We start from the raw sequence: 23207 nt of genomic DNA, 5'->3' as shown, positions 1-23207 counted from the left end.
CATGTTGGCTGATGTTATAAAGACTTGTGATTGCAGGTATAGAAGACCCAGCCAACTACCCTCAGTATGTGTTGGCCATCCACAGCTCCAAGAGACTACTAGTGGAGCAGGTGTCTCCTCCTGCCTTCATGTTGGCAGATGTTATAAAGACTTGTGATTGCAGGTATAGAGGACCCAGCCAACTACCCTCAGTATGTGTTGGCCATCCACAGCTCCAAGAGACTACTGGTGGAGCAGGTGTCTCCTCCTGCCTTCATATTGGCTGACGTTATAAAGACTTGTGATTGCAGGTATAGAGGACCCAGCCAACTACCCTCAGTATGTGTTGGCCATCCATAGCTCCAAGAGACTACTAGTGGAGCAGGTGTCTCCTCCTGCCTTCATGTTGGCTGATGTTATAAAGACTTGTGATTGCAGGTATAAAGACTTGTGATTGCAGGTATAGAGGACCCAGCCAACTACCCTCAGTATGTGTGGCCATCCAGAGCTCCAAGAGACTACTAGTGAAGCAGGTGTCTCCTCCTGCCTTCATGTTGGCAGATGTTATAAAGACTTGTGATTGCAGGTATAGAGGACCCAGCCAACTACCCTCAGTATGTGTTGGCCATCCACAGCTCCAAGAGACTACTGGTGGAGCAGGTGTCTCCTCCTGCCTTCATGTTGGCTGATGTTATAAAGACTTGTGATTGCAGGTATAGAGGACCCAGCCAACTATCCTCAGTATGTGTTGGCCATCCACAGCTCCAAGAGGCTACTAGTGGAGCAGGTGTCTCCTCCTGCCTTCATGTTGGCTGATGTTATAAAGACTTGTAATTGCAGGTATAGAGGACCCAGCCAACTATCCTCAGTATGTGTTGGCCATCCACAGCTCCAAGAGACTGCTAGTGGAGCAGGTGTCTCCGCCCGCCTTCATGTTAGCTGATGCTATCATCAGTCTCACACTGGCTAAGGGTCAGCGGCATGAGGTAGATACACTGGCTTCATCATTAGACATCACCTTCCAATCTCATATTTGTTTTTTATGTGAAAAGACATTTATTTGAGAATGAGGTTGATTGAAAAGTTTGTTAAGTATATTTTTATTCGTCAAAGGCTTGAGAAAGGTTAAGAAAGGTAGTACATGTCCAGCCCATCTCATCCTCCTGCTTCTTGCCTCGTCTACAATGTCCATTTCAAAATACGACTTTTTAATTCTCTATTCTCTATCTTTAAAGAATGGTCCATAAATTTTCACAATTTGGTCCATATTCCTCACTTACTACTAGACAATTTATGTTTTTTTCCTTGCTACCCACATTACTAAGAGTTATATAACTATAATAAACGGGGATGGCGGCTAGCTTTCCTTGGAAGAAATACAACTAGGCTTGAGAACAAACAGATAACATAAAACACACAATATTTCGTCCCTAATGGGGACTTTGTTATGTGTAGAGAAAGAAAGTTCACACTAGTTGTTGTCACCTTTGTCGTGTAGAGGGAGTTCACAAAATGGCTGTTGCCACCCGTGCAGTGAAGCCACTTTTCACTCCAGCTAAAAAAAGACCTCTTCAAGGAACCTCCCCATCTTGTGAGGCAACTGCCAAACATGAAAAGGGTGTAGCATAGAGCACAAGGGGCTAGATTTTTAGGATTTTTTGAGAGGATAGCAGGCTTACCTGAATGGGAAAGAGTCCAAACTGGCACAGGAAACACAAAACTTTACACTATATACACAAAACATTAGAATATTTCACTGTCACTGACAGCATTTTCAACGAAGGAAGAGAGAGTTTTCTAGATGTCCAAAATGATGGCCAGTGAGTTTGTTGAGTCAGTGTTGCCAATAGTATGAATTCAAAAAGCAGTTTCAGTTTATCTTATATGCAATGATATTATTCATATTCATATATAAATAGTGCATATAAGATAAACTGAAACTGTGTTTTTTGAATTCATACTATTGGCAACACTGACTCAACAACTCACTGGCCACCATTTTGGACATCTAGAAAACTCTCTCTTCCTTCGTTGAAAATGCTGTCAGTGACAGTGAAATATTCTAATGTTTTGTGTATATAGTGTAAAGTTTTGTGTTTCCTGTGCCAGTTTGGACTCTTTCCCATTCAGGTAAGCCTGCTATTCTCTCAAAAAATGCCAAACATGAAAAATATGCTTATCCGTCCCAAACTACCCGATCCCTCCTCTACCAGAACAACTCCTCCAACAAGGCTCAATTACATGTAACAGCAACAGCCTGTAATATTCTCAAACAACCTTCAATATTGGTCCCAACACCATTAGCTAATCGAGAGTGTACTGTAACAGATATCGGTTTTTTTGCTTTATGAGACTTTTTATCATAATTATTGGTTGCACGCTGAGACATTTTTGGCTAAATTTATTCTTTGTTGTATTCTTTTTGTCTTTTGGAAGTATAAAACGTGTGGAATGTTGATTGTATTTGTTTTCCAGGGCAGAGAAGGCATGACGGCCTACTACTTGACTAAGGGTTGGGCTGGGTTGGTGGTCATGGTGGAGAATAGACACGAGAACAAGTGGATCCATGTGAAATGTGACTGTCAGGAGAGTTACAATGTGGTGTCCACCAGGGGACAGTTGAGGACGGTCGACTCTGTACCTCCCTTGCACAGGTAGGTGCAGTATAATTTTGCATTAGTCGATATACATTCAAATTTTTGTTATCTTTTCTGGAACATTGAGATGTAGTGCTCGGGGAAGTTAATTTTCTTTTTACTTTTAATACTGTTCAATGAAATGGTGACCATACATAGTAGGTATTTTAAGCCAAGTATGAATGGAGATGAGTGTAGGATGAGTGGCGCGATCTTGTAGTCTTGTTAGTGACTAAGGGTGACAATGGCAACTAAGGGATCTACAGTTTATAGTGGAATCCGAACCACATTTTTTCCTTGATATATACAAATTGGTCTAATTATCAGGATAGTACTGCGGTTAGTCGTAGTACTCACTCGTGCGGACGTTAATCCACACCAGGGAGTATCGCATCCACAGTGCATGACTATAAATATCCACAATTTGTCACCTCGTAGTAGCTGGATTACAGGACGACGCCACCCGTCCCAGTTTTTAATCTTTAATCCCCCTGGGTTATGAAATCTTTCACCTTATCACTTCATACAGCAATGCACCTTTTGCAGATTAATGTGAATACAGGGTGTAAAATGGAGTGAACGTTTTGGATAGCCTTTTTATTGACCAAGATCATAATATGTTCCTCTAGCATGTCCATTTATCAAAAATCTAATGGTCTAGGACATTTTGGTCCAGTTTCAAACCATCAAAAAGCTACTGGCCTTTATTGAGATCCATGAGTTTCTTTTCATAAAAATTAAACTTGTAACTCAGCTAAACTTTGATATTTTAAGATTAACATTATAACTACTCACCTAAAGTGTGTTCTCATTGAAATATTTGTATGATTTTCTATTTGAAAACACTACAGTCATATCATGTTTCTTAGCAACAATATTTTTACATTTTTCCACTTACGTTAGAATCTATTCTGTAATCTGTCCTACTTTTGTTCAAAATCTTAAAATGAGTCAACAAATTAAAGTTAAATCGCAGAAAGAAAATAATAAACCACATGCGGGTAAAAATCAAATTCTAAAAGAAATCAACAGGATTGCTAGCAAACAGGTGGCTGCTTACGGGAATTACCCTCAAAAGGTTTTCGTCAGGAAAAGTCTTCCAGATGTTAAACAAGAGATTAAAAGAACCTCTTCCAGTAAAGCTTTTAGGAGTCAGGCATCTCAGACCACCATTGCAGGTCCGAACGACTACGAAGGAATCATTCGCTATCCAAGTAATCGAATAGTGAACGCAAAACCTAAAAGAGAGGTTGGACTTCAAGTGTCCAACGCACAAACCTCTCCTAGAGGTGATGACATCAACAGCATCGTGGCGCTTGCGTCAAACTGTCGTGCTCCAGTAGACCACGTCAAACTGAACCAGACGCCCATCATTAAGGCAAGGCTGACTCCAGCGAAGAAACTGGCCAAACTAGACCCGACAAGAGCCCCACCCTCGTACCAGAGGGGCGTACTACCCAAGTACCTGCGGAAGATGAGGGAAGAGGACTCGGATAAGCCGAAGGTAGGAGAAGAGGAGAAACCAAAGGTGAAGAGAAACTCAGATACAGTTGGTTTCTCCGTTAAGGATACGGATGAAGAAGAAAGATTGCAGAAGACAAAACAGATTTCCCAGTGGCACGAGAGTTATAAGAGTATGGTATCTGAGTTGACAATGTTGTCTGCCTTGTGAATTGTTAGAATATAAATTTGAATACTCATTATGTTTTATTTTTTATTTTAGATAAACTGTGAGGTCAGGATTGTGATTTTTAGAATTAATGGATATCATTTAAAAAGGTTAGTTTTGTTCAAGAAAAGACTCGAGACTAGGATTTTGAATTGTGGGATAAAGGGGATAGCGGAAAGCCTACCTTGAAAAAGTAGAGGTAGGCTGTAGATCATGCAGAAGAAAAACTGAACATTTAGGCCATAGAACATACTAAAGAGATAGTGAACACACAATATTTTGTTCCATGGAGGACTTTGTCAGGTGAGGAGAGTTTACAAAAAATTATACTCATAGAGAGAAGGGAGTTTTTGTAAACTATCACTTTCTCTTCACTTGACAAAGTTTGCCACAGAACAAAATATTATGTGTTCACTGTCTCTTCTGTATGTTCTATGGAATAATCTTTTAAAAAGTCCAATTAATTATGAAAAGGAACATACAGAAGAGTATAACAATATTTCGTCCCCTGAGAGACTTTCTCAATTGTACACAAAGAGAGACAACACCCTTACTAAGTGTTGAGACTAAGGTGTGCGTAATTGACAAAAGTGTGATGACACAAATTATCAAAGAAAATGGACCAGTTAAGAAACTATATTGTAAAACCCCTTGAGCCGCATTCAGTTGAACCGAAACCTGTGTTAAATGAAACAAAAGTTAAAATCAATTGGAAAGTATGCTACGCAACTGGGATTGTCTGCCGTGTTGTGAGTTGTACTGTTGGTCTGGTTTGGCCAAGAGAATGTAAAAGAACTGGAGACAACATGGGTCATATACCCTGATAAAAAAAATATCAGACTTTGATCAATTATTTAAACTGTCGGTTATTTAAAGAACACGTTCGCTGCTGATGACTCCGATTAGAGTTACGCCATACTGGCACAGGGCTTGTATGACTCCGGTCGGAGTCGCGGTACATCTTTTATCAACGTTTATCAACTGAACTATGTCAGCCTGTTGTTGGGCTGGTTCCATACTTCATTTAGGTTGCATCTGTTTTCGGGTCATTCCACTAGTGCCCTTATGCACCCAGTGTGAGCCTTGCTGCATTTTTGGGTCGCCTTGTTAAGGCTCTTCAGCGGTGAAGGTGTTAACCGAAAAAATGGGTTATCCAAATTGGACTCACTCCCTTTGTCGGTTAATCAGACTTTTACGATATATTGTAATTTTTTTAATGTCTGCTGAATAAGTCAAGTCCTGTTGATTACCACAATTAATTGAAATATCGCAAAACCGATCTAAATGTTATGTTGTAGGCAAGTGATCATAGTGCTGACTCAACTAGAGGGCAGCGGGGGCTTCTCCATAGCTCATCGACTGACACACAGGCTAGCCAACAGCGGGGGACTGCATGACTGGGGGCCCCCCGGCAGCTCACATTGCCCCGTCATAGACAGACAGGTGGAGGGCCTACACTCACCCCGCCTCATCACGTAACACTGGTACAGTATGTAGCATCAAGTGAATATGTGATTACACATACTTTTACTATTAGCTGATAATAACGAACGACAATCAGCAATGATCAGCCAACTACAATGATTTAGTAAAATTAAAATATCCTCTTAAATTTTGCTCAGTGGGTGATTTGACTGGGAGACTTTCCTCTGAAAATTCCTGTGGGTCTTGGGTCCTGGGGGTTTAAAACATCTTTTGTACAACTAAATCTACAGTTCTACTGGACCGATTTTATTATTAAAGGGACGTCGTAAATGCTCACTTCCTAAACATGTTTTGTTTTCTATAAGAAATACAGTACATTGGAAAAGGGGGTTTCACATTTTTTATTTGGAGAAAACTTTTGGCTGCCTTTATTGAGTATTTTCAAGAAACGCATATTAGTAATTTGTAACGAATTTCATTCTCTTTCGGAATATTACATTTCTTTGAACTAATATTGCGTATCTTCTGTAGTGTACCGTCATGTCACACAAAAATAGCAGACAATCTCACTTGTTCTTGATCATTTATAGGGAAGGATGTTGATATAACCATAATGTCAAATAATTGAAACACTACTGTAATGATGTTTTCTACCATATTTATGTTGTACCATGACACTAACTCATCCTCTCTATGTTGCAGGTCGCCTGTTTGAGCCACACCGGTGCCCAACTATCATGTGATATGTAAATACATCTTTTGTCGTATTTTAACAGTTTTGTAAGTCAAGTTGTGCCCCACTATAGCTAGCGACTCCGCACAACCCAATGGACGTTGGAAACGTACACCGCTGCTGCTCCGGTTTGTCACAGTTAGGATCTTCACACTCGTCTGTCCCAGAAATTTGAGCACAAGTTTTACAAGGGTTGGATAATAATTTTTGATATTTCACATCAAATTTGTAGGACAGTTTGTTATTTTTAACTTTGGTTTAGTAGCCTTCGGATTATCGATAAATAATAAAAATGGAGTATGAATCGGTGTCACCATCTTGCTGTCTTCTGTGGCAATCTTCAATTCTTTTGAATATGGTCTTCAACAGGAGATGATTATAATATGCAAAATGTCTAACACAGCCCCACACGTAACACCAATGGCACCAATTTAGCACCGAAACTAGTTTAATTTAATGGATTGCCCCAAACAGGGTCTTTTTCTCTCTAGGATGTAGCACAGAATTCTTTCCACATTACTTAAAGCTAGAGACGGCTGCGGCATTATCACCGAAATAAAATCAATTGGTGATTGGTGGGAACCCAGAACCTCCAGGAATGGAAGCCCTTGCAGTTTACCATAATGCCAGCTCCCTCCTCAAAGCATATTTCTTATTTTTTATCCTAGGACGCTAGACACGAGCCCAGAATTGTTTTTCACATTACTTTAGCTAGACCTAGGGGTTGCGGCATTATCACATGGATAAAATCCATTAGTGATTTGACGGGATTTGAACCCGGGACCTCTGGAACCGAAGTCCCGCTCTCTGCCCACTAGACCAGCTCGATCCCTCAACCTAAAAGCATAATAGGCCACATGTTTGATGAATAAATGCTGGTGCTTCTTAAGTCAACTTTGCACAAGTTAGGTGTATGTGTGTGACAGTTTTTGAAAAGTTGAAATAGTTCTGATAGTTAATTACCACAATGATTGTGGTAATAAGTAATAATTATTACAACATTGCTTAATGAAATGTAAAACTTGTGAGTTCAACATTTTTCATGCTGGTATTAAGTAGTATAAAAATACTTTAAAGTATTTTTGTCATTGTCTTTCAGTTCAACTGGGAATAGACGATTGTGAAGAACCATAATTTAGATCACATTGAATATTAGTCCTTATCACAAAAGTTTTCAAGATGTATAAAATCATCTCTAAACAATAAACTATCTTAAGACTTAATTTTATAAATATAGCATACTGTAAAGTTCATTGAAATCATAGATTACTCAAAAAACGGTTCTTTGTCGTATTTTATTAAATTAGTGTTTTAATTGATGATGTTTCTTTAAACAAACCGTTGTTGGTTCATTTAAAATCCATGGTTACCATTAAATGGAGCACAAAATAGCCATGATTTACGTTCTTGTACCATGATTTTTAGTGTTAAGAGTAGTTTTAGCTGTTTTCCTAATCTATGATATTTTAATTTTTACTGTGCCATTTTTTATTGGTTAGATATAATGTATACTACGCCTCATTTCACGCAGTTATGATTTTCTAACCACGTCATAATTTAAAGTGTAATGAAGTCAAAAGATCTCAAACGTATACTCCATGACTGAACTCTTTATCATCACAAACTGGCCTATATGTGAATCTTAAAAAGCGATTTACAATTGTATTGATACAAATGTTTTGTGTATTTTATATTTAGTGATGTATGTTTATTTTCACAATTTTGTATGCATTTTTAGAGATGTTCAGGTAATACTCATTTTACCCTATGTTATACGGGTTGAAATCTATTTGGATTGTTTATCGATTTTTTTATTGATTAGTCAATTTTATTGCTTAAGTGTTTATCAATCATCTGTTATTTAATGTCAGTAAAACGTTTAAAATTTAATCATTGGAGAAGAATAAGTAAATTAGTTTCCTGACTACGCCCATCTTTTGAAATCATGTATACGGATGTAAGTTTTTTTTTTACAGTGACTATAAAATAATTTGAAAACAGCATTAATTATTGAGATCAGCTGTGTAAAAAAATATCACATTGTTTAATCGTTTTACCACATCAAATGTGGTCCGTATTTAATGGTAACAAAAAATTAAAATTTATTGGTTCAACATTTTTTTTATGAGTAAATTTTGTGGAATTGAAATTTTGTAAAAGTTATTGCTGACAATAATCAATGTTTTCAAATATAATTTGAAAAAGTTATTTTTGAATGTGTGTAAATTTTCTGCACAGAAAAACAGTGTTGGAATGTGATACATTTTTACTATAGACAGATATAGACCCTGTAACCGTGTTTCATTGTTAGAACAGATTAGAAAACCTACTGTATCGTTTACCAACTATGTATTGATGTTGATTGATTTTTGTTCTACAAACACTTTTACCGAACAGATTTTATTGTTTAAATGTATTAATTTGTTTGATCTATTTCGGTGATTATCTACATTGTTTAAAAACTATTGGACATGAGGAAATTGTGTTTCTTTTTTTAACACCATTTTGTCAATAATTTTGTGACAATTGTGTGAAATATTTATATCACCTAAAATTTCATAATTGAAAGACTACCCACAATATATCAGCCTTTGTTTCATTTTTTAAGGGCGATTTTCTTCATGGAACATATGAAACTACATTTTAAAATGTTCAAGTTAAATAACAAGTTGTTTATCGACTAATCAATATTTTCACATGATCATTTGACAGAAATGTTCAGATAATACAATTTTATTCCTATGATAATGAAAAAAATTGAAATATTCATAATTTCCTAATAGGTTTATGTTTTGGCGAATAGCTCCTTTTGCCACTTTAACCAACCATATTTTGAGAAATAGTACTTTTTTTCTAACATTTTCTAACGTTCAGTTAACGTCTTGTAGTTAATAATTATTATTTGAACCTTGGTACTCACAATGCTTTCCCAAATGTCTATGTTTTAATTGTATGAATATTTTCTTATTCATTTGACTTTTTTTTTATTCATTGATTTTTCAGATCTCACTACTTCATCTCATACTCTTTTTTCTTTTATTTGAAGAAAGAATTGGTCACTCAACAATTTTCCTATCAAAATGTACTAAACTGCAAATATTTTCAAGAACTGAAGTGGATACGTTGGATGTTTTAATGTATAAAAAAGTTGTTGGCAACAAATTATTTTATTCCGATCAATGAGTATTGTAATACAAATGAAAATCATGATTTTAAAAAATACAATTTAATTTTTTCTTGTGTTAACCTTTTATTATTCAGATTTAGGAAAATAAATAATGAATTCAAAACTACAATGCTGAAAAGCTACCAGATGTGAGTAAAGAAACAAAAAGAAAGTAAAATAGAATTATTTAAACCTCAAATGAATGTGTTTATTTTTTTACTAAACCAAGTGATTTTTTAACATAATTTATATTTTAAGTTCGACCACACCCAGATTGTGATAATTCTGGTTGTATTTTGTAGTGATCATATCACCTAGCTGTTAATTAGATGCTTTGCTGTTTAGATCTGTTTATAATACTCTTTATTTTTATACTTTTCTGATTTGTCGCTCAATTTTATTTCCCGTTCTAGTCACTCCTGTGCTTCTGTATGTTCACAGTCATCAGTGTTGTAATAATAGGTTTTACTATTTTATAGTTCGGTGCAATTAATTACCGAATCGAGAGCATGATTTTTCCTTGCTGATATTTCTACCAAAGTGTATTTATGTGTATAGTTTTATTTTGTTATTTACCATTTATAATTTGCTGTACATTTACCAGTCTTGACGATTTTCACAAAATAAACCTCTGTTTATGGTTGATATGGTGTTATTACTCACCTTCAATACTTCCTCTATTTGATTTAGTTTGTTTAACTATCTGATCTATTTAGTTACTAGAAGATTATTTATGTTTTTATACTTTACTTTATTGTATTCTTTCAATCATTGTTGATAACAATAGGTTTGTAGTTGTTAATTTACTTTGTTTTACGTTTTTTTTTTGTTTACCTGTTTATTTATTGTGTTCCTTATTGTGTTTTCATTCCATAAAAATTGAAAAAAATTGTATTGACAAATTAATAAACATTGAACAACATATTTTACAGAGGCCGTTTAGGCCCACTAAGTTTTCAATCAATACTGCATGCTGTTCTAGAAGACAGTGCCTCTCTATTTCATCTTTCTTCTTTTAACTTGTTGCATTTGAAAAAAAATAAACATACTATTATGATTCATTGCTATAATAGTTCTTTTTTTATTGGTTGATAGAAACTTAAGGATAGATTCTTTAAACAATTGGTATGGAGTTTATATTATTCTAACCGCCAAAATGTGTCATCCTTTCTATAACAAGTTTTATCATCATTTTGACAGACACAGTAACAATAAAATTGATGTTTAAATATGTAAAATGTCTCTGTGTCTGTAATATGTGATAAGTTTCTGTTTTTTTTTTATCTATTGTCACTTCCACAAAACATTTTAGTAAAGTAAAATTTTTCACATAAATAAATATACTGTACTACAACAGAAAGTAAAATATTTTATAAGTTATTGTTATTAGTATTTTCATTCTTATTATTGAGTGGACATTTAAATGTTTCAAATTAAAGAAATAGTTGTTCTATGAGATTATAATGTGTGAAAATATTTCAAAAAATGTGTTCATCAACTACTAAAATACAATGGAGGAAAACTGAGCTTCCCATAATAATTACTCCAATAAGTTGATCTAAGGTAAGTATAAATGATTTTACTTTACAAACTTTAATAATAATCAAAACAACTTTCAATTACTAAGAAATTTTTATATTTCACCGTTTTTCGGAACAAATATTCCAACAGAATTCACAGTAGCATTACCCCAAGGAAGCTTAACTGAGGGGTACATTTTATGCTCCATTCTGTTTTAACACAGAATGTAATGAAGCATTTTCAGGGAATATTTGAACAGTAACTTTGATGATTGTGTTCATTTGATGCACCTTAGAATGGAGATTGTTGCAATTTTTATTAAGTGGTTGCAGCTATTATTTGGGAAATATATAAAAAGCTAAAAAGGAAGAGTTATTTTGGGAGAGGAAATAAAAATAGAAGAAATAAAGTTATATCAATATCCGAAAAATTCTGTAATAATTTATCAGAGGAAAATAACCGAATACCAGAAGAAACTAATCTGGAGGTCATGAACAGTTACACATTATTTACTTTTACATTCGTAACATAGCACTTGAACACATCAACAGATTTTTGGTCGTTTGTGTTATCATAGTAGGAAGGAAGGGTTTTGGAAAAGAAGGGAAAGAAAGTTATAAAATAAAACTGGATAACTCCAAAGGAACTTGACACTTGAAGAAAAAAAATTGCAAGTACAAGTAAACTTCTCATCCCATGATAAAACATGTTCTATAAAATAAACTACGTTTAAGCTTTATTTAAGTCTCCAAAAACGGGAAGAGACGGATTTATAAAAAAAAATCTCAATAAAAAAAAATTAAAATTATCTTCAATAGATCTCTCAAGATGAAAATTTTTTTTAAATCTCCAAATTGATCTATAAAAATGCATAAAGAACAAAAATGAAATTGCTTACGCATGCTTGATGAATACACAAAAAAATCTTTTAAAAATACGAAACCCAGAAGTAAAACCAAGGATAGAAGCATCAACGATAGAAAATGTGTCGAAAATTTTTGAGTTGGATTAAAAGAATAAGTCTTAAAACGTGAAATTTATTTAGATATTGAACCAAACACTACACTTCAGTCCAGCACCATTTGATCATTTCTTACAATCCTGGACATGCCTAACAAAAATGATGCAACATGCAATAGTTACCTATGTAATTTACATACTTTATTACAAACCATTTAAAAAATAGTGCATAGTGACGAATTTGATTTCTACATGGACATCAATCAGATAAAACTAATCAAATAAACCCGACCTAAAAAAAGCTGTAAAATGTGAACGTTTTCATGAAATAAATTCCACTGGAACAAAAGCATAATCCTTTGAAGAAATTTGAAAATAACAAGTCGTAGAATCAAACAGACTCAAATTCCACGGAAGTCAACAATGAAATCCTTTCTGTCCGACTTCAGTACGACACGCTCCAGCAGGTGCAGACAATATAGTACAGTAAAAATATGTTTTGAAGCTGTGCTACGGCCGCCATATTGGAAAATGGCGGCATATTTCTGTATTTTTCGCTATGGTGACTTTATTTTTAGAGATACAAGAAAACGCTAAATGTACAAAATGTAGGTCATCTAAAAATACACATTTTTTGTATTTACCCTTTTTCTCTAAACCCAACGGTTTTTGAGTTATTCGTTATTAAGTATATTTAGTTTTTTCTATTTATCAAAAATAGGTGAAACACATGGAAATTGACCGTTACTTTATACTTACTTTACTTTGATACTTTTCATTGAAATGGCGACCATACTTTCAAGGATTATGATAATTTATCCTATTTAGTTAAATAGTGCGATACTATAAAATCTAAAAATTTAAGCTTATTTTATGAGTAAAACAACTCCACCACAGCAAACCTGCAGACTCAGCAAATTTCCATTTGATTGGATGTTCATTTAAATAAAATTAGATTCAACAGGTACCTAGGTTTGCTGCTACAAGTAGGTTTTTATAGTGTGTTTTTTTTTAAGTAAAATATCAATACATTACTATAAAATAACTAATTTTCCAAGTTTGATCAAAATATACCAATAAACAAGCAAACTGCAACAGTTAACTAATTCCTAAGAATAGCATGGGAGTTTTAAATTTGCAATAAACAAATTTGAATATACAAATTTTGGTTGTGTTTACTAAAAAGATGGCGATTAGTCACGATTAGAATATTAACCAAATGGGTTTTCAAAAGGAGATGGAGCCTATTATTTAAGTAATATTAATTCGTACCAAGCACCGAAAATATTGTATGCAGTAAGGTGATCTACCATATTTTGTAAAGTACGCAATAGTCATATTAATATTTTATCTTAATTTTTTACCCATTTAATAGTTAAAATTTTAGTATTTTGATGGCACCACCACACTAACTAACTATACTTGACATCCCATTGTAAATTTGGAAGGGTGTTTTTCGTGTCTGGTTCATGTTGGTGACTAATTAAGTATGGTATAGTATAGTTAGTTTTATTTATCAAAAATCGGTGAAACCCATCGCAATCAACGGTTACTTTTCTAGGTTTACGACAATTATTCATCCCACTTAGTTGATATCAGAGTGATAGTGGTAGTGCCATCAAAATATTAAAAAGTTAATTTATTAAATGGGTAAAAATTAGTATAAAATATTAATATGACTATTGCGTAGTTTACAAAATATGGTTGATTTCCTCACTGCATACAATAATTCCGATACTTGGTACGAGTTAATATTACAGTACTTAAATTACTTGCTTCATCTCCTTATGAAAACCCATTCGGTTAGTATTCGAATCGTAACGAATAATCGCCATATTTTCAGTAAACACAACCAAAATTTGTATATTTAAATTTGTAAATTGTAAATCTTAAGCTACCATGCTATTATTATGAATTAGTTAACCGTTGCAGTTTGTTTATAGATTTATTATGATCAAACTTGGAAAATTAATTATTTTATACTAAGTTATTGAAATTTTACTTAAAAAAACACACACTATAATAACCTACCTGTAGCAGCAAACCTAGGTACCTGTTGAATCTAATTTTATTTAAATAAAACATCCAATCAAATGGAAATTTGCTGAGTCTGCAGGTTTGCTGTGGCGGAGTTGTTTTACTCATAAAATAAGCTTAAATTTTAAGATTTTATAGTATCGCACTATTTAACTAAATAGGATAAATTATCATAATCCTTGAAAGTAACGGTCAATTTCCATGTGTTTCACCTATTTTTGATAAATAGAAAAAACTAAATATACTTAATAACGAATAACTCAAAAACCGTTGGGTTTAGAGAAAAAGGGTAAATACAAAAAATGTGTATTTTTAGATGACCTACATTTTGTACATTTAGCTTTTTCGTGTATCTCTAAAAATAAAGTCACTATAGCGAAAAATACAGAATTATGCCGCCATTTTCCAATATGGCGGCCGTAGCACAGCTTCAATTTTAGGGGACTTTTAGTATGTTCAAAAGGAAGGTACACCCAACATCTGTACCAAATTCCCCGGTTGTGCTAATTTTTTTTAGGTTTATGGAATTTTTCTCTTATTTTTACTGCACTAATAGGCGGCCCAAGCGTCGTCTGCTAGTTCACCATTGGATCGCCAGGCGCATGTTCTCGGTGAGATACAAATACACGGTGCACCAGCGTTGCATTGGCCGTGACAATAGCTGTGTGGAGGGGATAACAACAGATTGGGCGCCCGCCACCCACCCATTGTCAGGCGCACTATTGTCATCCTCTGTGAAATATCAATGTCCCCTCCTTCCTTTCTTGCGCTGACTCGATGTTGGAGGTGTTGCCGTGGAACATGCTGATGTTGAAGTTGAGATTGTCCTTTTTGCCACTTTGATCCTTGAGTTTCTTAAAATTAGAATGCAAAGAATATCTGTGGCGAACATAAATTTCCCCACCTTCCTTTCCTGTGTTGGGAGTTTTGCTGTTTTGATCTGTTGGAACAGAAGTTGAGCAATTAATTGTTTTATGCCTTACGGTATTACGTTTATGCCTTATCTTTTTATGTTTAATGTTGCCTTACGTTTCTCAAAAACTAGAGTGTCAATAAATTAAAGAATGTCTGCGAAAGAATGACCTTTATATCTTTCCCGCATTGGAAGTATAGCCGTTTGAATCTGAAGTTGAACAACTGTCTTTTTGTTACTTTGATCCTTACGTTTGTTAAAACAACATATGCGACGAAACGTCAATTTCCCTAATTCATTCCCGTGTGAGGGGTGTTGCTGTTTGGGTCAATTAGATCTTAAAGTTCTTGAATTGTCTTTTTGTCACTTTTTAAGTTCCTTAAAATTGGAATATCAATTAGGGAATATCTGTGGTAAAACAATTTCCCCACCTTCTTTCACCGCGTTGACGAGTTTTTCTGTTCGTATCTTTTGGAACTTAGTAAGTTCGTCAACAACCTTTTTGCCAGTTCAATCCTTATGTGCCTTGAAATTAGAATGTCACTTTGTGACGTAACATCAATTTTACCTCATTCATTCCCGTGTGAGGAGTGTTTCCGTTTGGGTCTTATCGAACGGATGTCCAACAACTGAATTATTGCCACGATGACCCAACATCTTTCTGTAAAAATAAATAAATAAAAGAATTCAGTAATTAGATAGAGTATGTCTGGTGAAACATCAATGTTCTGTCATTGGAGGTTTGTGTCAACCACACGTTGCTATTTACTTGTCTTTTTGGTTCGTTGATTCTTCCTCATCTTGAGATTACACTTGGAGTTTGTCCGAGGCCTTATCATCTCTGCGTATATTCTAGAGTGTGCCGCGTTGGGAAAGAGGAATTCCAAATTTCGTATTGAGTACAATTTTAAGAAGAGAACAAGTTTGGAAAACGCACAATTGTTTCGATCCAAACAGAGCAAGGCAGCAGAGTAATTTTAGCGCTAGTAAGCAACTAATATACCACGTATATCGTCAGAAGTCAGTAGCTTTTTGATGAGTTTGAACTGAGCCCAGCCCCGATTATTAGGCCTTGGTAAATTATCCTGGATAAGGACAGCTGATCTTGCTAGAGAAAAAACTACACAAAAAATATATTCCGTTCAACAAAATAACCCTGAACCTATATTGCTTCAAATGCGTACACAAACTACGTTGCTTCTCTTCTTGATTTTTTTTTATGTGGTATGATGTTCGGAGCAGGAAAGAAGAATGTAGTGAGTGCAATCCGAAAAATACACAGCTGCTTAAGACATAAGTGCATTGTTGAGTGACAGAAGCTTAAGACATAAATTCACTGCAGAGAAACGACAGATTACGAAATAAATGTCATTTTGTGTGACACCAGACACCAGTTTAACAAAAGTCGTCCGTAAAATGAAAAAAAGTGTGCATTGTTAAGTGAAAGCTCGCGATAAATGTTATCACACGGTCAATAGTAACTTAAATTTGATAATGTAATGGTTTCATTGTGAGATAGATTAAACACAATTTAAATCTCTCTATTGTTATAAATATATTTTTTCTAGTGTATGGAACTCGATGTATAAGGACACCGTTGAACCGTTTGTACATCATTATCTCAGTTGGACACGCAAGTAAACGTCGCAGACAATGAAATACTCCCACGCTCGTAGGAGAAAGGACAAGGGTTTAACAATGACGAAACTCCGCCCCTTCACCGTGCTGGTTTCTGATTGGTGCTCGAGGACAATGAGGTGATCTCATTGGTCACTGGACAATACCTGGACGTGTCTGTAGTGCAACAATAAATCTAACCGGACCATTGTCTTCTCGCCTCTCCGCGCTTGAGAGATTCAAACACTGCTGTCGTTAAAACTTCCACGATTCATTTAAACAGTTGAAACAGCGTTTCTTTGCTTAACTAAATATTATTCTACCAATTTATTGCGAAGTATTTTGAAATTTTACTTTTTTATACAAAAATATATGAAATATTTTACAATGTTTTTATTGTTTTCTGTTTATACATTATTATGAAAATACGATTTGAACATTAAATTAAAAATAACTTATACGATCGCCCAAACTCAATATTTTTATGCAAAAGTCCTATTTAAAACCTTAAATTATTGATTTATTTTTATCTGATTTATTATTTAAAAAAAATATGGGTACAATTCACATAACAAAACAAAAACAAAGATATAAATAAGAAACAATATTTTTTAAATCTTCTAGTGGACCAGCTTGGAACTTAGCGGCGTCTCGCATATTCATTGGTGAATTCGCATTTCTGTCTATGACAGGTCCCTTCAAAGATTTCATCCATTAAAGTTCCTTGATGCCTGATTATTCTCTATTAGCTTGAATCTCATTAAGACCTCTCGACAGTTAAAAAAATCAGGAGATACCTTGACTCCTCTCCTAGACGTCCATGTCGTCCAGCACGTCATATTACCTCTGATTCCTCCTCCCAGTACCTCTGACTCTACCATTGTCTTGCAGATGGATCCCTTACACCACTACACAGCCAGAATCTTCTCCTAGACATCCATGTCGTCCAACACGTCATATTACCTCTGATTCCTCCACCCAGTACCTCTGACTCTACCATTGTCTTCCAGATGGATCCCTTACACCACTACACAACCTGTATTCTCTCCTAGACATCCATATTGTCCAACAGGTCATATTACCACTGATTCCTCTTCCCAGCACCTCTGACTCAGCCATTGTCTTGCAGATGGATACCTTACACCACTACACAACCTGAATCTTCTCCTAGACATCCATGTCGTCCAACACGTCATATTGCATATGATTCCTCCTCCCCAGCACCTCTGACTCAGCCATTGTCTTGCAGATGGATCCCTTACACCACTACACAACCTGAATCCTCTCCTAGACATCCATGTCGTCCAACAGGTCATATTTCCTTTGATTCCTCCTCCCAGTACCTCTGACTCAGCCATTGTGTTGCAGATGGATCCCTTACACCACTAAACAACCTGAATTCTCCCCTAGACATCCATGTCGTCCAACACGTTATATTACCTCTGATTCCTCCTCCCAGCACCTCTGACTCTACCATTGTCTAGCAGATGGATCCCTTATACCACTACACAATCTAAATCCTCTCCTAGACATCCATGTCGTCCAACACGTCATATTACCTCTGATTCCTCTTCCCCAGCACCTCTGACTCTACCATGGTCTAGCAGATGGATTCCTTACACCACTACACAACCTGAATCCTCTCCTAGACATCCATGTCGTCCAACACGTCATATTACCTCTGATTCCTCCTCCCAGTACCTCTGACTATACCATTGTCTTGCAGACGGATCCCTTACACCACTAAACAACCTGAATTCTCTCCTAGACATCCATGTCGTCCAACACGTCATATTATCTCTGATTCCTCCTCCCCAGTACTTCTGACTATACCAAGGTCTAGCAGATGGATTCCTTACACCACTACACAACCTGAATTCTCTTCTAGACATCCATGTTCGTCCAACACGTCATATTACCTCTGATTCCTCCTCCCAGCACCTCTGACTATACCATTGTCTTGCAGGTGGATCCCTTACACCACTACACAACCTGAATTCTCTCCTAGACATCCATGTTCGTCCAACACGTCATATTACCTCTGATTCCTCCTCCCAGTACCTCTGACTATACCATTGTCTTGCAGATGGATCCCTTACACCACTAAACAACCTGAATTCTCTCCTAGACATCCATGTCGTCCAACACGTCATATTACCTCTGATTCCTCCTCCCAGCACCTCTGACTATACCATTGTCTTGCAGGTGGATCCCTTACACCACTACACAACCTGAATTCTCTCCTAGACATCCATGTTCGTCCAACACGTCATATTACCTCTGATTCCTCCTCCCAGTACCTCTGACTATACCATTGTCTTGCAGGTGGATCCCTTACACCACTACACAACCTGAATTCTCTCCTAGACATCCATGTTCGTCCAACACGTCATATTACCTCTGATTCCTCCTCCCAGTACCTCTGACTATACCATTGTCTTGCAGATGGATCCCTTACACCACTAAACAACCTGAATTCTCTCCTAGACATCCATGTCGTCCAACACGTCATATTATCTCTGATTCCTTCTCCCCAGTACTTCTGACTATACCAAGGTCTAGCAGATGGATTCCTTACACCACTACACAACCAGAATTCTCTCCTAGACATCCATGTTCGTCCAACACGTCATATTACCTCTGATTCCTCCTCCCAGCACCTCTGACTATACCATTGTCTTGCAGGTGGATCCCTTACACCACTAAACAACCTGAATTCTCTCCTAGACATCCATGTCGTCCAACACGTCATATTATCTCTGATTCCTCCTCCCCAGTACTTCTGACTATACCAAGGTCTAGCAGATGGATTCCTTACACCACTACACAACCTGAATTCTCTCCTAGACATCCATGTTCGTCCAACACGTCATATTACCTCTGGTTCCTCCTCCCAGCACCTCTGAATCCACCATTGTCTTACAGATGAATCCCTTAAAAACTGCACAACCTGAATCTTCTCCTTGACATCCATGTCGTCCAACACGTCATATTACCTCTGATCCCTCCACCCAGTACCTCTGGATCTGCCATTGTCTTGCAGATGGATCCCTTACACCACTGCACAACCTGAATTCTCTCCTAGACATCCATGTTCGTCCAACACGTCATATTATCTCTGTTTCCTCCTCCCAGCACCTCTGACTATACCATTGTCTTGCAGGTGGATCCCTTACACCACTAAACAACCTGAATTCTCTCCTAGACATCCATGTCGTCCAACACGTCATATTATCTCTGATTCCTCCTCCCCAGTACTTCTGACTATACCAAGGTCTAGCAGATGGATTCCTTACACCACTACACAACCTGAATTCTCTCCTAGACATCCATGTTCGTCCAACACGTCATATTACCTCTGGTTCCTCCTCCCAGCACCTCTGAATCCACCATTGTCTTACAGATGAATCCCTTAAAAACTGCACAACCTGAATCTTCTCCTTGACATCCATGTCGTCCAACACGTCATATTACCTCTGATCCCTCCACCCAGTACCTCTGGATCTGCCATTGTCTTGCAGATGGATCCCTTACACCACTGCACAACCTGAATTCTCTCCTAGACATCCATGTTCGTCCAACACGTCATATTATCTCTGATTCCTCCTCCCCAGTACTTCTGACTATACCAAGGTCTAGCAGATGGATCCCTTACACCACTAAACAACCTGAATCCTCTCCTAGACATCCATGTCGTCCAACACGTCATATTACCTCTGATTCCTACACTCAGTACCTCAGGATCTGCCATTGTCTTGCAGATGGATCCCTTACATTACTACACAACCTGAATACTCTCCTAGACATCCATGTCGTCCAACACGTCATATTACCTCTGATTCCTCCTCCCAGCACCTCTGACTCAGCCGTTGTCTTGCATATGGATCCTTTACACCACTACACAACCTGAATCTTCTCCTAGACATCCATGTTCGTCCAACACGTCATATTACCTCTGATTCCTCCTCCCAGGACCTCTGATTCTACCATTGTCTTACAGATGGATCCCTTACACCACTACACAACCTGAATTCTCTCCTAGACATCCATGTTCGTCCAACACGTCATATTACCTCTGATTCCTCCTCCCAGCACCTCTGACTCTACCATTGTCTTACAGATGGATTCCTTACACCACTACACAACCTGAATTCTCTCCTAGACATCCATGTTCGTCCAACACGTCATATTACCTCTGATTCCTCCTCCCAGCACCTCTGACTATACCATTGTCTTGCAGGTGGATCCCTTACACCTTACTCCCACCTATCATTAATCACTCCGATGACACTGATCTTCGTCTTTCATCCTTCCTCTTTGTGTCTCTCGCTTTGTTTTCCTTCTCGCTTTGTTTGTTTGTTTGTTGGGCGATTTTCTTTTCAATTTGCTTCACTTGTCCGGACGTTTTGTTCCTCAACAAAGGTATACGCGGTGAGGCAACTACGCAATGTCTGCAGTAACAGCACGACTGTGAACCCGTTACTTATGTGAATCTAATTTTGTCGGATTTTCTGTTAAAGAACAGCTTTTTGTGTGGAGTTGTATTAGTTTTTACAACGAAGTTGTGATTTAATTCTTTTAGAGACGTGTGTCGTCTTTCTGAAGTATAATACAGCCTGCACTAAAAATACGTAATTAGTTTAGTGCAAATTTTTTTGTTTTTCGCTCATAGCTTGAAAACGCCGCAATTTAAATTGCGCAATTTAATTTGTTAAATTTGCAACAACTTTGGTTCAGTACATTATCAGTGAAAACACATAGTTTCAGAGATATCTGCGCTCAAAAAAGTAATACTCGGAAAAAAATGTTAAACTAATATTTTTTCGTTAAAATCTTATTTTTTCTCCTTACTTATTATTTTCTCAGAAATATTTACTTAGAGAAATATGTAGAAAATTAAATTTACTTCAATAATATATACATATATGTAATTATATATGACGTAGGTCGACAGTTACAGTGTTTTTAAGATTAAAGAAAAAAAATCGTGATCTACACAAATAATTGCAAAGTCTTGTATTGTTATCAAAGCATGATTTGTATGGTTTCTTATGATTGTTTAGCCCAAACATAAGTATATTTACGGTCTAAATTGGCAAAAGTTATGTAAACCCTCTTAACCTTCTGCCAAAAAGTCAGTAGTAGTTATCGAGCCATTTACGATTTTCCAGAGATCGCTTATCAGCAAGAAAGGTAATGATGATGTCGCTGACCTCCTACAGTATGAGTTAAAGAGCCTTTTTGATGAACGATGCATGCGGAAAATAAAAATCAGCCCTCTACGATGCCTTTCCTTCGTGCATCAGATCAGTGAACCTGAAAATCATTTTTACTGTTGTGGATGGTGGCTTCCTTCTTCATCTGGTAAAATAGAATTTTGGTGTTAGTTTTTATTCAATCTGCGAGCAGTATGGTATGGTATTAATTAATCATTATGGTAATAACTCAGCTGTTGGTTTGATGGATATGAAGACGTCAATTCCAGTAAGAGCGCCGAACAAAAACGAGAAGGATAACAAAAATCTTCAGTATACGTTCCTTCCAATGTAAGGGTCACTATGAAGCAGGAGAACTTTCTTTTCAACAAGAAAAGCAAGAGGCTGATTGAGCTACTGGTCTTGAGCTTGACTGCAAGAGGGATACAGGCTAGAACCGCTACAGGTGACGCAGATCGTTCCATCGTCATGTGTGGACTGAGAAAGGCAACATCTCATTCCTCTGTAGTTGTTGTTGGGGAGGATGTGGATCTTCTTGACCTACTTGCCACACTCATACAACTTGACAAACACGTATATAACCTCAAGCCGGGAAGGGATAACTGTTAAAGGAAATTGTTCTCCAAACAACTGCAGGTGCTTCCCTTCATCCAATGCATACTTTTTCTGCATGGATTCTCAGGGTGTGACACCACCAGTGCCATAGCTGGTAAGGGTAAGCTATCAATTCTTAAAGCTTTCCAAACTCAAACAGAATAATTGGAGACCATAGCCCAAGCTTTTTACGACTCATTTTCTAGCCGAGTTGCCTTGACCAAAGCTGGAGAAGACATGTTTCTTATTTTGTACCACGCTCCACCACATAAATGGGACCTAGAACAACATCGCTACACTTTATTCATTAAGATTAAATATTCTGCTAAAGCCAGAAGTAATTTATCAACCGTGCCTCCAACAAAAGGTGCAGCTCAGCAGCACTCACTGCGAGTATATTTACAAACTCAACAGTGGATTGGTAGTGTCGCTTAATCCACAACAATAGGGTTGGATTCGAGATGAAAGTTGATCTCTCAACCGTATCAAAACCGTAAACCCTCATGCTCCTGCCAGCATCCTAGAATCTATTTTCTCTCTGTGAAGTGTAATACGGCCTGCCCTAAAAATATGTAAGTCGCAAAAGTATTTTTTTAAACAATCCTTGGCACGTTTCTAGCATCTTTAGTAAGAGGAGGACATTTTGACCAATTACTAGAAACTGTCATTTGAAGACCTTTGTTCAAATCCTGTAGAGGAGTTGCTAGACTGGGCAATTTTGGGGTTGGTGAAGTCGGAGGA

At 36.7% G+C, this 23207-nt stretch overlaps 1 protein-coding gene across 1 annotated transcript in view; it reads left to right on the top strand.

Moving 5' to 3' along the window:
• LOC128985624 (calpain-D-like) overlaps nucleotides 1-7206 on the top strand; it is a 31357-nt gene extending 24151 nt beyond the window's left edge. Inside the window, exons 10-13 of the mRNA XM_054405327.1 lie at nucleotides 820-965; nucleotides 2455-2633; nucleotides 5583-5768; nucleotides 6412-7206. Coding sequence (XP_054261302.1) covers nucleotides 820-965; nucleotides 2455-2633; nucleotides 5583-5763 — 506 coding nt within the window. The 3' untranslated portion in view covers nucleotides 5764-5768; nucleotides 6412-7206. The remainder of the gene's footprint in view (nucleotides 1-819; nucleotides 966-2454; nucleotides 2634-5582; nucleotides 5769-6411) is intronic.
• Nucleotides 7207-23207: the final 16001 nt, after the last annotated feature.

The sequence above is a fragment of the Macrosteles quadrilineatus genome, unplaced genomic scaffold (assembly GCF_028750875.1).
Source record: "Macrosteles quadrilineatus isolate MER2022 unplaced genomic scaffold, UCM_ALF_1.0 Scaffold_2__2_contigs__length_208266976, whole genome shotgun sequence".
Lineage (NCBI taxonomy): Eukaryota > Metazoa > Arthropoda > Insecta > Hemiptera > Cicadellidae > Macrosteles > Macrosteles quadrilineatus.
This window is presented reverse-complemented; position numbering and strand designations above follow the sequence as displayed.